The sequence below is a fragment of the Chamaea fasciata genome, unplaced genomic scaffold (genome assembly GCF_029207755.1).
Source record: "Chamaea fasciata isolate MVZ Bird 193981 ecotype frontalis unplaced genomic scaffold, bChaFas1.0.hap1 SCAF_8, whole genome shotgun sequence".
Lineage (NCBI taxonomy): Eukaryota > Metazoa > Chordata > Aves > Passeriformes > Sylviidae > Chamaea > Chamaea fasciata.
In genome coordinates, this window is record NW_027094093.1 from 4,951,744 (window position 1) to 4,965,798 (window position 14,055).

Sequence of the window (14,055 nt, forward strand, 5' to 3'; positions counted from 1 at the left end):
GGCAGAGCAATGTCGATGTGACACAGGGAGCATGAGGAAGATTTGAGGACTCGGTGGCTCACTGATGCCAGCTCGGTCAGGAGAATAAAAATCTAACAGTGAACCAAACAGTCCAATGAACCTTTCCGTGTTCAAATACCATCCCTTTGCAGTACCCAGGTCCTGTGCAGCTGAATACAGATGAGGGAAAGATGGAGATGAGTCTGATTTGAATTCTCCGTTGTGAGAAATTGAATACCAGGCAAAATGTATCTTTGATTAAAACAATTCTTAATGTTGATTATACACTTGATGAAATTAGGTTTTAATCTGATGCTGTCCTTTTAAATTGATCCTGAAGAAGGAAGGGGCTTTGAATGTGTGATTATAAAGTCAAGCTTTTCAGTGATACCAGAAAATATCAAAGCAATGCCTGAAGACTCTTCAGAAAGAAGTGAAAACTTGATAGATTTTTTTTTTTTTTCATTCTAGAGACCTTGCCATCGCTCATCCTAAATCAAAAATCAAAGCAATAACTCCCTCCTTGGGAAAGGTATGTGCAGCCAAGGCTGACAATACATATAAGCTGGTCAGTGGTAATGTCTGCTTACCTCCTGTTTGAGCACCACTGAAATGATGCCTTTATTACAACTTCCAATATTTTTGCTAGTTGCATCAAAATAGTAAGAAACAAATCGCTTTGGACAGAGTGCTCTGAAATAATGATCTGTGTCACTGGCTGTAAGTAAAACATTTGTCACAATGACATGATATTTTTACTGTTAAACCACCTACTCCTGATCTCCAAGGGAGGAATCCCCAGAATGAAGCCCGCTGTTCCTTGTCCTGACAACTTTCAATGGGAACAGTTCTGGTTGCTTAGGTCCTCGGCTATAATGCATAAAAGTGAACTGAATATGGGCTAGATTTTGCTTTCTCATCACCGTGATCATTTTTTCAGGACAAGATTCACAGAAATGCTGGTGGGAGCTGTCCCTCATCAGACGTTTGAGGGAAACTCTCCACGTGGTTTGTTGTGCAGTAGAGGCCTGTTGCTTTAGAACTGAAGTTCCTCCTCTGCTAATTCCAGCTCTGATGAATTGGGAGACTTAATTGGCACAAAGCAGGGAGAAGGAAAGAAGCACGTGATGTGGGGGTGCTACAAAATTTATCTCAATAATTTCAGTCATTTCAGCTTTAGTTCTCAGCAACCTGAGCCCTGTTGGAGTCAGCAGTGGCAGTGCCACTGCCCTCAGTGTTTGCAGGACAGGGATCACAGTACTGCTTTTTTTTTCCTGAATTATTTTATGTTGCTCCAAACTACTCAGTGAGCCAGAATTGCTTCTGTAAGTACATGAAGGTGTCTATTCTTGCATGGATAGGACCTCCTGCTTCTCTGAGTTGGGCAGGAAGGTTTGACCCAGCAGTCTGCATGTGTGACTTTCAAGAGGGAGAGCTTTTGCATCCGTGATTTGTGCTAGTTCTGAGCGTTTGGAGGAAAGTGGGGCATCTCTCTGATGCATTTGAGTCACGCGGGGCAATGGCTGGCTTTTGAATTCAGTGTCAACAACGCAGGCGGTGCCCGTGAGGAGTCAGTCAGGCTGGTACCCTCTGTGCCGTGCAAGTGCTGTGACAGGCAGGGCGGTCTCAGAGGGTTTGCCTGCTCCGAGAGATGCAGCGCATTTAAAGACACATCACACCTCCAGAAAAGGCTCTCAGCAGTGAGAGAGAGCAGCTGTGATCATGGGCAGCGGACAGCACAGTGCTCCAGTGTTGGAGGGATGAGCAGGAGTGATGTCCTGCTCATCAGGCTGCAGGACACTGACCTGGGGCCATCTCCTCCTGGTGGCACTGGCTTGGTAGGAGTCAAGTGAGTGGCACTTGTCTGATGCTGTTTCCATCACGTCTGTGCATGAACAGACCGGAGGCTGTGATCCCTGAAGTGGAATTTTATTTTTGTTTTATTTTTTTATCCTTAGTTTTCATCCCAGAGTGGTGGCACACCTGACAGATGGATTTCCAGAACTTTCTGAACAACTTTGTCTCACCATTTAAGGGTGCAGCACACTTGTACTCCAGTCTAAGTATGCAGTGACTCCACTGACTACCCAGTGAACCTCTGCTTGAGGTCCTCATTGAAAGCTGCACTCAAAAAAGCTCAAATCTCTTACATCCAAAAGATACCGAGTCCAAAACTACCCCTTCAAAACCTGTAGCCTCCTTAATCCCGAGAGTTTGTCCTGGCTCTGAGGAAATAACATGCAAACAAGACTCATGGTGTGACCTTCTCTGCTTGGTTTACATAGCGAGGTTCCTTAAGGTGGCTTCCTAAGGCAAAACAGGCATGGAGGGAGTTTCAAGGAGATGGTGGTTAGTGCACGACTCTGGATAAGAGCTTGTTAAACCCCCCTAATGACAGGGCTTACGGACCTCTTTATTTAGTTATTGGACCTCTTTATTTAAGTTATTTCCTGCCGTGCCAGCCAAATTCAGCATTTCCTTGTAGAAAAAGCGATCGGCCAGGTGAGTGTGAGTGCAGGGTCTGGACCTGGATGTGCACTGCTGCACTTCCATGCAGCCACCTCTGATGAACCTGTAGTTCTGTAAGCATTCACCTGACTTTATGCCTGGAGCATGGATGTGGGTGTATGGAAAGATTAATATTTTTTTTATATTTATGATTTTAATAAAATTTTAAATTTTAGATTAATTAATTTAAAATTATTTAATTTAATTTGTTTTATAATAATTTTCATAAAATTTATTATTTTTAATAATTTTTATTCATTTGCTCCTCAGTCCTGCTTCTCCAGAGAGAAGTTGAGGGAATGTTGTGCACTACCTGGGAGTGGCCACTGTGTGCCAGGAGGGTGCAGTCACAGAAACCTGTTTCCTCAGGAATACTGGCACAAGGCAGGCTTGGGTGCACAAATCACAGGAGCTGAGCTTAATGGAGCAATAATATAACCACATTGAGAAGGGGCAGAAGAGAGGAATGATCAATGTGGCATGATTTCTTCATGCAAAATAGCGAGTCTGAGAAGGGTAGGACTGAGCTGAGCATGGAAGGCTCAACTGAAGTCACCTCTGGTGAGGCTGGGGAGCCACAACCATGGCCCTGCCAAGCTGCCTGCAGGTTTAGCTGCCTTCTGGAAAATTCCCTGAAGTGCAGCAGTGCTGGAAAGCCATGAAAGCACCGTTGTGCATAGGCGGTACAGAGGAAACACAGCCACGGGTGTCACTGTCGTACCACTGGTGTGGGCGTGTGTGTTGTTAAATGTATGTTTGTGCTGTCTCCTCGCTTAAGCAGTTCTGCTGACTGCATAGGCTGAGTCAGCTACCACCGAAACAATTTGTAAGACCCAGCAGACAAACAAAAGGCTTTGAAATATATTAAATGCTGGACTGTGACTGGATCTGCCCTGCAGCAGGTCAGGTGTGCTTTTCAGACAGGTGTTTGCCCCAGCCACTAGAAGTGTAAGATTAATGTAGAAAGGAGCGTGTTCAGTGTAGTATCTCTCCCGTTAGCTCAGCTGTGCTTTCAAGAAAAGTGCACAGTGCAGTATGAAGTCAGCTTTTAAGTACATTTATTTACTTGACAATTATTAGGAAAAACAGCTGAGTTGTTCTTTCCTGGCATCTTTTGTTTTGCTTTGTTTGAGGGCATTTCTTGGCAAGAATATTTAGAAGCAGAAGGTTAGGAGATGAGATTTTTCAGACTTTGTGCTTACTTAACTCTTTATCAGGTGAATGTCTTCATCTGGGTTAAGAGGAGCAGCAACACTTACTCTGGGCTTGCCAAACTGGGGGAGCAGATCTGTGATACTTCCCTTGAGCAGGGGGCACGTGTGTGTGGAGCAGTGGAGCATTGGGATGGAAAACTGGCTGCCTGGGGGTGAGTGTCCCCCAGTGCTCTGTGTTCGTGCTAGTGAAGGAGGGCATGAGCTGAAGAGAGTTGTGCCCTGGGCCACTCTGGGTGCAAATAAATTTTCAACGTGAACATAAGTATGACAAAGAATGGCATCATCTTACTGCTACTGGCACCTGCACCTTGCTGAGCCCACTGGTTTACAAACTACATGGTCAGGGAAACAAAACCAGGATCAAAGGCTGTTCTTCAGGAGCCACCATGCTGGCCAAAATTTATGTTCTGCTATCAGCTGTAAATGGTAACAATAACCTATCAAAGTAGGAAAGGAGGAAGTTAAATACTGTCTTACAAGAAGTGCTGTAGGTACTCAGAGCATGCAGGACAAGGGAATAGAGGTGACCTCACCCCTGAAAAGTAACAGCTGTGTTAATTGCCCAATACAGCCTGATCAGTCACAGCTGTGTCCAATAAGGATGAGTGAGATAAAAGAGGGGCTGAGCTGGTGAGGGAGACTCATTATGGAGGAGGAATCCTGAGGAACCTGAAGGAGAGAATCATGAAGAAGCTGGATCCTGGGCAGAGAGAATCCTTGCAGTGAGGTGAGTCTGGGTGTGCAGTCAGAGCCTGTTGTTGGAACCTGCAGTCAGAGTTGAGCAGGAAATCAGCAGCAGTCAGAGGCTGCAGGGGAAACCTCCAGCAGGAGCTTGGTGCAGGCAGAGTCAGGGAATGGTTGGAGTCAGGGTGGCTGAGGGGTAAAGAGGAACAAACCAGGGCCCTTTTCATGCTGTGATGAACGAGGAGTCTGTGTCTGGGCTCATTTCTACCCTCTAACAAGAGGGCTGCTGCAACAAGAGCACTCTTTCTATTCACAGCCTTAAGAACTGGTGTTTTTTACCCATCCTGGAAGGCTGAAATTAAAATTGTGCTTTAGCTGGGTTTTGAGCTACTTTTCAGAAACAGCAGCCAAATTTAAAGATATTTCAAACATGACTGCAGAGTATGGATAGATTAGGAGACAGTTTTAGGTGAGGTTTCCAAATTGCAGTTGGACATTCTCAGTCCCCTTCTGACACAGCTCTGCTGACAGAAACCAGTGATAGGTCTGGTGATTGCTCACTGGGACATGCAAACTCAACCTTCTTTGGGCTGCTGTCTTGTTACTTAGTGCACATGGCAGGCAGATAAGCATGAGCCATTAAAATAACATTTATGTCATTGTTTAATGTTACTGTTTAGTACAGGCTTGGGTGTATAAATCACAGGAGCTGAGCTTAATGGAGCAATAATGTAACCACATTGAGAAGGAGCAGAAGAGAGGAATGATGAACATGAATTTTTTTCAGGAGAGGAAGGTGAAGTCATCTGGGGCACTCCTTCTACCCGTGCTTCAGACTTCCCGTGTGACTTTGGGTAGCAGGTTGTACCCTTCTGGTACCTCAGTTTCTTCTCCATTAAGTTAGAATTTTAAACTCATTCCTGTAATCGTGCCAATTGAGTGTAGAGACAAGAGCTGCAGACAAACAGCTACCAAAAGGTCCAGAGAATTGAGGAGGCTGGTTTTGAAAGATTCCAGTGCCACCAGCCGAGTGTGTGAGTTTAGGTGCCTCCCCTTCTTAAAATGCTTTAGACAATTATATTAGGAACCAGGCTGCTGAGTGTCAAAGTGCCAAAAAGATTACAGCTCTAGGATCTTTCACGTCCAAACAGGCTTGAAACTTGTATTCCTTATTTGCTGAGCAGATTCTTAGAATGCTGCAAATTCATAATGCTTCTGTTGTTGTTAGTCTGTTTTGTCTAATCAGGGTCTAGCAGAACAATTGCAATTTCTTTTACTTTGTGTTTGTAGCGTGCTGGATACACGTGGCCCTGATTTTAGTTCTTATGTAGTTTGAAGTTCAATAAAAATAACAATAGTTTTCGTAATGAGGATAATTATGTGAAGCCAGGATTCATGCTAAATTAGTATCTGTTAGTGGCTTAACTCTATAATGAAGATTTCCTTGCTCTCTGTGTCTTAATTCATTATGGAGAAGTCCATAATACGTTATAAAAACCATTTTTACTTTTTTTCCCTGAAAGTCTTGCCCAAAACTATTGGAAAAGCATGTGCTTTCCTGTAACATCAGAATGAGACCAATGGCACTGCTTGCTTTTATTACTGTACAGAAGTGGTTTTCCTTTGGACACAGATAGACTTGGCAATGGAAAGTAGCTGGAGACTAATGGACACAAGCTTCAAAGCTTTCTGTGTGGGCCCTTGGAAGACAAAAAATAAAAATCTCGTCTCTGTTCTAATCAGTCTGGATTATAAAGAAAAGTACTGCAGCTCCAAGCTCGTGGGGAACCTCTTACCTTGACTGAGAGGCAGAGTGGGCAGCAAGTGCTATCCCTGTATGCATCTGCAGGAGAAAAATGAATGGGGTAAAAAGGAAAAAATGAGGCTGAGTAAATTTGTGCTCTGGAAGCTGGATAATTCACCTGTCTACAGGTATTTATTCTGGTGGTCTTTAGGGGCATCTTCAGGTCACAGCAGAAGAAAGGCTGAAATTGTTTCAAGGAGTCCCCATACTTTAGAGTTAAGTGAGTGGGAGTTATATTAATTTGAGTGTGAGCTAAACTAGTTAAATTCAGATCCCTTTTCTCATTTGGTGTATCAGAATCTTTCTCAGACCTGCTCCTCCATTATCCCATCAAATAGCCCCTATTTATTCATTTATTTATTTCTTCACATACATTGAGGAAGAAAAGGGAAGGAGTCACTCCCCCCCAGTGAGGACCATCTGCTCTTTTCTTATTGGGAGGGAAAAAACCCTACAATTAGTGTCTTGTTCATCTTTTTGTTTTACCAAAAAAAAAAAAAAAAAAAAAAAAAAAAAAGAGGGGGAAAGAAAGTAAAAGAACTATTATGCAAATATCTGCAATTTGGTTTCAAATATTCTTTGTACTATGATGAGCAATTTCCTTTAATACAAACTCAGCCTACTTTCCAGAACCCTTTTTTTTTTCTTTTGCCTTAATATAGGGAAGGAAAAAAAAAAACACCCCAACATCTATGTTCCTCTGGTTGCAAATTTGTCTCATCTTTTTTTTTTTTTTCCTCTCTTTCTTTCTTTGGCCCTATTGCAGCTGTTATTCTGTAAGTTGTCAGATGTCATATTGGGTTTTTTTGAGGGAAAAAAAAAAAGGAAAACAGCCAAAATAGCCTTACAAAGCCACTATTTCATCTCACTTTTCATTGTTCCATTGCTTGATGAAGTAGTCTTGAAACGGAGGACTCAGTGAATGGGAGAGAAGAGCTTTTTCCTTGCTACATTTGAATGCCAGTTGCTTGTGATGGCAGCATTACCTCCAAGAGCAGTTTTTTAGGCTTTTTATAAGGAGCTCCTGTGCTACTGGTCAGGGGTGTGAGCTTTAGAGTCAAAGAGCATAGCCAAGATTAAACCTTCTGGTTCTTGCTCCTGGACCAGCTTAGTAACTGAAACCTAGCATGGTAGCTGAAAACTTCTTACAGCCTGGAAAAAGGGAATTAACGTCTTTTCTGCGTGAAAAGCTAAAGGGTGGGAAAAACCAAAATTAACTCATCCAAGATCTGATGGGAGAGGTCATGGAAGAATCAGATGCTGAGCTCAGAGGCTCAGATTTAGAAAGCTAACTTGGGCTAAATGACTTCATTACCTGCAGCTGTAATTGGAAGATTAAACCCCCCCCATATGCAAGTGGATCAACCCTGTAAAAGTCTGAAAGCCCATGACCTGTCGTCCGTTTTTTGGTTGTCGCCCCTGAGTGGGCTTTGCCCTAAATTTACCTGAACGCCCTTCAATAAATATAACTGCTTTTTATTCCTTTAATTTTGTTCGGCCTCTCTTTTAAGTAGTCCCAGAAAGGCATCAAAACAAGACCAAGGGGATTTTAATTCAAGTGTATCACACCTATGTCTTTGTTTCTGCGGCTGCAACAGGGCAGGTGCAGAATTTGAGGTTTGTGCAGACTCTTGTTTTCTGGCACTCAGAACATCAAGCGGGCATTCCACGAGGCTGGAGGAATGCCTGGCACTGGATAGACAGGACACTGATCCCCTTTGGTCACCCCTGTGCCTCCAGTCTTTGAGCACGCCGCGGTAACGTTTGGGTCGCTTTTGTTGTTACAGGAAGCTCTCATCATGGCCAGCATGGACCACCCACACCTGGTGAGACTCCTGGGCGTCTGCCTGAGCCCCACCATTCAGCTGGTCACTCAGCTCATGCCCCATGGCTGCCTCCTGGATTATGTCCATGAACACAAGGATAATATTGGCTCCCAGCTCCTGCTGAACTGGTGTGTCCAAATAGCCAAGGTAAGTAGTTCATGTTGGGATTTTTTTAATAATTTCTTATCGTTTTCATAACTAACTTTAAAACCTGACTTTTCTTTGTGTTTGTGTTGGGTTTTTTCCAGGCCTGTTTTTGTTTCCAAGAAGGTTGGGTAGTTCTTGAAATACACACTATTTTGGCTGCTTACAGTATTAGAGATGACTTGTCAATATGTGAACCAGAGTGGGATTTTAGACCGTCTTTTTAACTGAGTGTTGACGAGAGGTGGAGATTGTTTTTTGGGCTGAGGGTGAGTGAAGGAAGAAGCCCCTGTGTGAAATCTGGGGCTGGACACAGCGATTTTTCAGCCTCTTCTGTTGTTCACGGTTTATATATATATTTACTGGTTTTCAGCCCTTTCGGATCTGCATTTTCAAGTATGTCACCAGTTGTCTGCCCTCACACTGCCAGGAAGATAAACATCTCCTTCATGTCACTGCTCAGGTGGTGATCCTGCTGTGTTTGGGTCATAAGCTATCCTTGGCACAACGTTTTGCAGATGGTTTTAAGTGTCTTTAGGTATTCCGTGTTGTACTAAGAACAAGCACTCAGAAAATTGTTTGCAAAGAATAACAAAATCTTGCAGTGTACAGGGCCATCACTTATCCATTTTAAAGGTTCTTTTGCACAACCGGGGTTGTTTACGATGTCACTACAAGTGACAATCTGGAGCCTGCTTTTTTGCATTGAGTTACTTGGAAGTTGTTTAAAGTTCTGGATTATTTTGGTGAAAGTGCTTGTTATAAACACGTGCCACAGACTGCTATCTTACGTTAAATCAGCAGCCTTAAGTGAATTTCCTACAACACCTGTTACAAAATCTTAACTCGAGTTGTAATGTTAAGGTTTTAGCACTGAACAGGAACCTGGGGTTTCACCAACTGTTTTGCTGGACCAAGTATCAAGCAAACATTTGCCTCTTTTAAAAACTTAAATACAAAAAATGTTCTTACAAAAGTGAGATTAGAAATTCAGCTAGCCCTGTGTTGTTCTTCGAGAACAGCAGAAGTTTGAGGAGCATCATGAATAGGGACTGTTTTCTCTCCAGAATCAGATCTGTTGTTAAACCTTCCTGAAGGAGAGAGTAGATGAAGTGACCACAGTGCTGGGTAGAGGGGCTGGTCCCTAGAAGAGATGGGGGAACCCAAACCCCGCAGTCTGTCATTGCAGCATCCTGTAGATGTGTTAATATCTTGTGCTGAGTTGCCAGGGAGTACTGGAGCACACCGGTGGGGATTGCCTGTATGGAGGTGTGCCAAGGTTTATTTAGGGCTGATATCGGACCAGGGAAGGTGGGAGAGAAAATCCATGTTCCTGTTGGAGTCCTTTCTCTCACCACAGCCTCCTCCCCATCTGTTCTTCCCTCTTTTGATTTGATAGTGGCTGCTGTTATTTGATGGAAAATGCTTACACGGTGGCATCTGTGCGGAGATAACCCTCCACAGTTTTCACTTTGTGCATGTGGTCCTTGACTCTGTGGACCAGTGGCTGTGCTGGCTTTGCTGTGGCCCTTGTAGTGGAGCAGACAGCCTAACCCAGAGCTGACAGATCTCTGGGAGGGCCTGTGGAAGGTGTGCCGTGGCTTTCCCATGGTGATTCTTACCAAAAAGAAGCAGCTTCCAAACTGATTGCCCCTGTAAGTGATTTCAGCTTAGTGCAGGGTTTGGATTTAGGGATAGTCCCTGGAAAATTGGTGCCTGCTGCTTTTCTTGATCACCCCTGTGGTGTGGGAGGAGAAGATGAGGTATTGCAGACATGTGGAACCTGAGGTGGTAACCAAGCAGTGCAAAGAAGTGAGATCATACATGTAATATTGACTGATACAGTGTCAGGAAGAGAAAAGGAGTTCCTTTATTAAAAAAGGTGGCCTATTATGGAGAGAGTTTAGTGAAGTTTAGCTAGTTTATTGAAATTTAATTAAATTTATCTTCTTCCACATCACAGTAATCGTGTCAAGTGGCGTTAGAGGGTGTACACCCAAGATTGTTTCAGATGTGGTAAGAAGAAAAACCTTTGAGATCACCAGACAGTCCCTGTATGCCAAAAAGTGGAATAAAAGTAACACTCATTTTTCAATAACCCGTCCCATTGAACAGTGACTAAGAATCAGTTTCACTTGAAATAGGCTGATCTCCTGAGGAATGAGTGCAACAGGCACAGATTCCTATTCACTGCAGGAAAGGCGTGTGTGTGTATCCCACATTCCTGTATCCACTGTGCCTGTGCTTCAGGTGCTGCCATACAGCTTGAGAGTGTCTGTCCACAAGTTGCTTTTCTAGGCTGTGGGGAATGATTGGTTGTGCCTTTCTGAAAGGTACCAAAACCTTGATTAGCAGAGTAGTAAAAGGCAAAAATCATCGGTGACTTCCCAATCCTGTCTCTGCTCCCTGAAGCAGCTCCTGGTATCTTTTGCTGGATGCACTGTTCTGCCTTCACCTTCCCTGTTCTTATGGAGAGGATTTTCCCCCAACAAGAAGCCCCTGGAAGTGCCTCAGATCTGAAGTTCGGGCTGATTTTTACAAATTGTTTAAAATCAAGTTGCTGCTGCAACACAGTCCCTCCCTAACTGCGCTTTTCTCCATCTGCCAGTGTGCGGGCACTTATTTATGGAAGTCGCTGCTTCAGAGTTCCCTTGTTCTGCCAGGCTGTTCATTTCCATATGTCTCTGCTTGTCTACAGCTAGATGCAGAACTCGTTAGCCACTCTGCCTGGTTGCCGACCCACATATGGCTCTGGAGATAGCTTCTGAAGGTTGCTGTCAGGGCAGTTACCAAGTGTTGTCTGCTGCCAGTTGGAAAAGGCTTGAGTGCTTTTTCTCTTTGCTTCTACAGATTGTGTTGAATTTATTCTGATGTTACATCATTGTAGGGTAATTGTGTTCTCCTTCCAGAAGCTTTAGCTTCTTATTTTATGGATGAAAGCTATAAAAATAGAGTAGCCCCCAAGCATTCTGCATAAAACGTGGTTGTTAGACAGCAGCTGTGTCTAAGGGGGCTTTTCCCTTCTGCTCTGCGGATACACAAGGCTTCTCTTGGTGTCTCCCTTGCTTGGAAATGCATGTTTAACCTTTTAGCTCTGAGATCGCCACAGCAATTTCACGTGGAGTTTGCTGTCCAATAAAGCAGTGAGCTGTGCTCATGTATCAAGATAGTTTGCAGTGGGAGCGAGAGTGTCTGCCTTGGTGACTTCAGGGAGGGAATAATACTTCATGAACAACATCCCCTAGTGTTGGCTGCTTGGGAAGTGGGTTGAAACTCAAATTCTGCAGGGATGGCACAAGCCTGGCAGTGAGTTCTCAGCAGGGGAATCTCATCCTTCTCAGCCAGGGTGTGACAGGTACAGGTAAGTCAGGAGGATTCCTCAAACCGAAAAAAGCGCTGTGTACATTGATGTGTCAGTGTTAGTTTCCCTCAGCAAGGGCTGCCCCAGCACACCCACACAGGCAACTTGGAGCTGTGAAGGTGTGGACGTTCTTAAGGGAAATGCCTTCATGAAGGGAAGACGCATCTAGAGGGTTTTAGCCAGGAGAGACTGGCTACAGTCTGTCATTGGGTGAGGTTATCCAAGGGACCTGTATTTGAGGCTGCACCCTCTCTCTGTTACTCTAGTGGAAAATCAGCTGGGGTTCTGTTGGAATTATGATAGTGGGCCTTTGTGCTGTGCTAGACTCTGTCTTTCTCAGGCTTACAGAAACGCAGTTTTGCTTCTGTAACATTGCATACAACACATGCTAACTTCAACACAGACCTGGGCAGTCCCATCTCCTCTTTATTGGGTTTTTTTTGTTGTTTTGTTTTGTTGGGGTTTTTTTGTCTGTCATTAGTTTCTTTCTGCTGCTGTTGCTTTGCATGACATCTGCACTCATTTTACTGAGCAGCGTTCAAGGGCAGAGGAGCTTTTCCTGCCCCAAGGAAGTCAAGGCAGAGGAAAAGTCAGGAAGCAAACTTCCTACCATCAGGCAGCTTGACTGTGAGCACCTTGCCTGTGGAGGAGAGCTCAGCTCTCCTGGGTCTTAGCCAGGGCCCCATGCTGTTCTGCCCTGTACCCCTCAGGGGCTGCCAGACCTGGTTTTTGTGTTCTGAACTATAATAATTCTTCTGCAACCCCTCAGAATACTGATGAGGTAAAGCAGAAGTAGGTGGTTACAATGGAATGTCGTGGAAGGAAAATCAAGTACTTCAGGGGATTACTTTTTATACCCTTCCAATATAAAAGAATTCTCAAATTACCTTAACTAAAGCCTTGCACAGCATCAGTTATCCAGGTATGCAGGAAAACAATGTTTGAAAACCCTCTAGGAAGGAAAAAGAGAGCGGAACTTGGGGATCAAGTTTTAATGAAGCAGACGCACATCTTCCAGTCTGCTGAGTGCTATTGCAGCACTCTTGGAGTCATTGCTGTCTCTAAGGATTCCCTTCCAGAGGTACAGAGCTGCAGCTGGAGGCCTCCAGGAGCCAAAGGCTCTTGCAAAGCCTCCTTGCCACTTCTTAACCTGTCCTGTTTAGCTGGTGTGGGTCCCAGGGCTCTGTGCCCTCCTGCAGTTCTCTTGGCCAAAGAGGGCTTGTCCCGAAGGGGTTTCTCTCCATGCCAGGCTTTTTGGGAAGGTGTGTTCCTTACTGCACTTCCCAACAGGGTGTCAACTCACAGGCTGTGTGAAGGTCAAAGGGTCAGTGTTGATTCCTGCAGCTGAGAAGCTGATCCAGAAGCATCCTAAATCCAGTGGGTTTGGGCCTGCACTCCTCATGTCTGGAGAGAGGGAGGCTCTGAGCAGGGAGGGCCAGGGCAAGTGAGGTTGTTGAGGAGTCTTTCTTCTCCATCAAGACTTGATGGATTAGGAACAAGTTATTGGAGACAGCTTTTGTTACTCTGCCACAGATGGGATGAGAGAGAAGCTGTGAGAAACGAGAGGAGTCAGGGGTGACTGGACAGGTTGGGAAGAGGTGGAGGACAGTGGCTGTGGTTCAAGGTCTGTCTTTTTCATTAAAGAAGCCTACCCTGCAGCTCAGTGGCTATTCCATCCTGGAGTGAGCAAAGGAGCTTAATGACAGTCATCCATCAGCTGTCCACATTTTAGGCTTCAAGATGTCTCTGTTCCCAGAGCTCCTTGCCATGACAAGGCTAATTGTACAATCATCATGCCCTTCCAGCCCCTCCTGACGTGCTGACCCCGGCCAGGGCCGAGGGCTGTGATAATTAGCACTGCAAGCAGCTCCATTAGCATAAATGTAGTTTGCTAATGGGGCTGCTCCATGAGGAAGTGCAGTGTACAGAAGAGTGGGATCTAAACCAAGGGCTATGAAATTAAAACCGCATTGAAACAAGGCTTTAATTTTGTGAAGGAGCAAAATCAAAACACATGGGGGGGGGGGGGGAGAAGTGTCGCTTTCCTCTCTTGAATCCCTCTACAATTTCCTTTTTCTCTTCCTATTCGTCATGGCTGTTTTTCTCACTCAGCTGGAAAGCTTGGATATTCACAGATGGAAAGGAAGGATCCTTTTCTGGGCTCCTTGGAGAGCTCTCGCTCTCAGAAAACATAATGCCATCAAGTCTCAGAGGGGCATTACTCAACCTTGGCCACACCCAGGGACATTTGGTACTCTACTGGGTGGCTCCCGAAGCTCATACAAACTCGGGAAGCCCTTGCAGCAAACTTTAAAGTGGATCTTGCAGAGTTCTTCATCCCACCTTGTAATTTCTAAGTGGTGGAAGGGTTCATATTTCTTCCTTGCTGTGATGAACTGGGCTGTCTTGGGCTCAAGTGAGACAATGAGGAAGTTTGTTTTGATCCTCTCAGATGTTTTTTGGTTTTTTTGTTCCATGCAAGACATGCTTTTCTGCATAACTATGCACCTATTT

At 44.6% G+C, this 14,055-nt stretch overlaps 1 protein-coding gene across 4 annotated transcripts in view; it reads left to right on the forward strand.

Annotated features, from left to right (window-relative positions):
• The window catches only part of ERBB4 (erb-b2 receptor tyrosine kinase 4), a 552,534-nt gene that overhangs the window by 457,386 nt on the left and 81,093 nt on the right, over positions 1–14,055 (forward strand). For all 4 annotated transcript variants that reach the window (XM_066189450.1, XM_066189451.1, XM_066189448.1 and 1 more), the window contains exon 20: positions 7,998–8,183. In XM_066189450.1, coding sequence (XP_066045547.1) covers positions 7,998–8,183 — 186 coding nt within the window. The remainder of the gene's footprint in view (positions 1–7,997; positions 8,184–14,055) is intronic.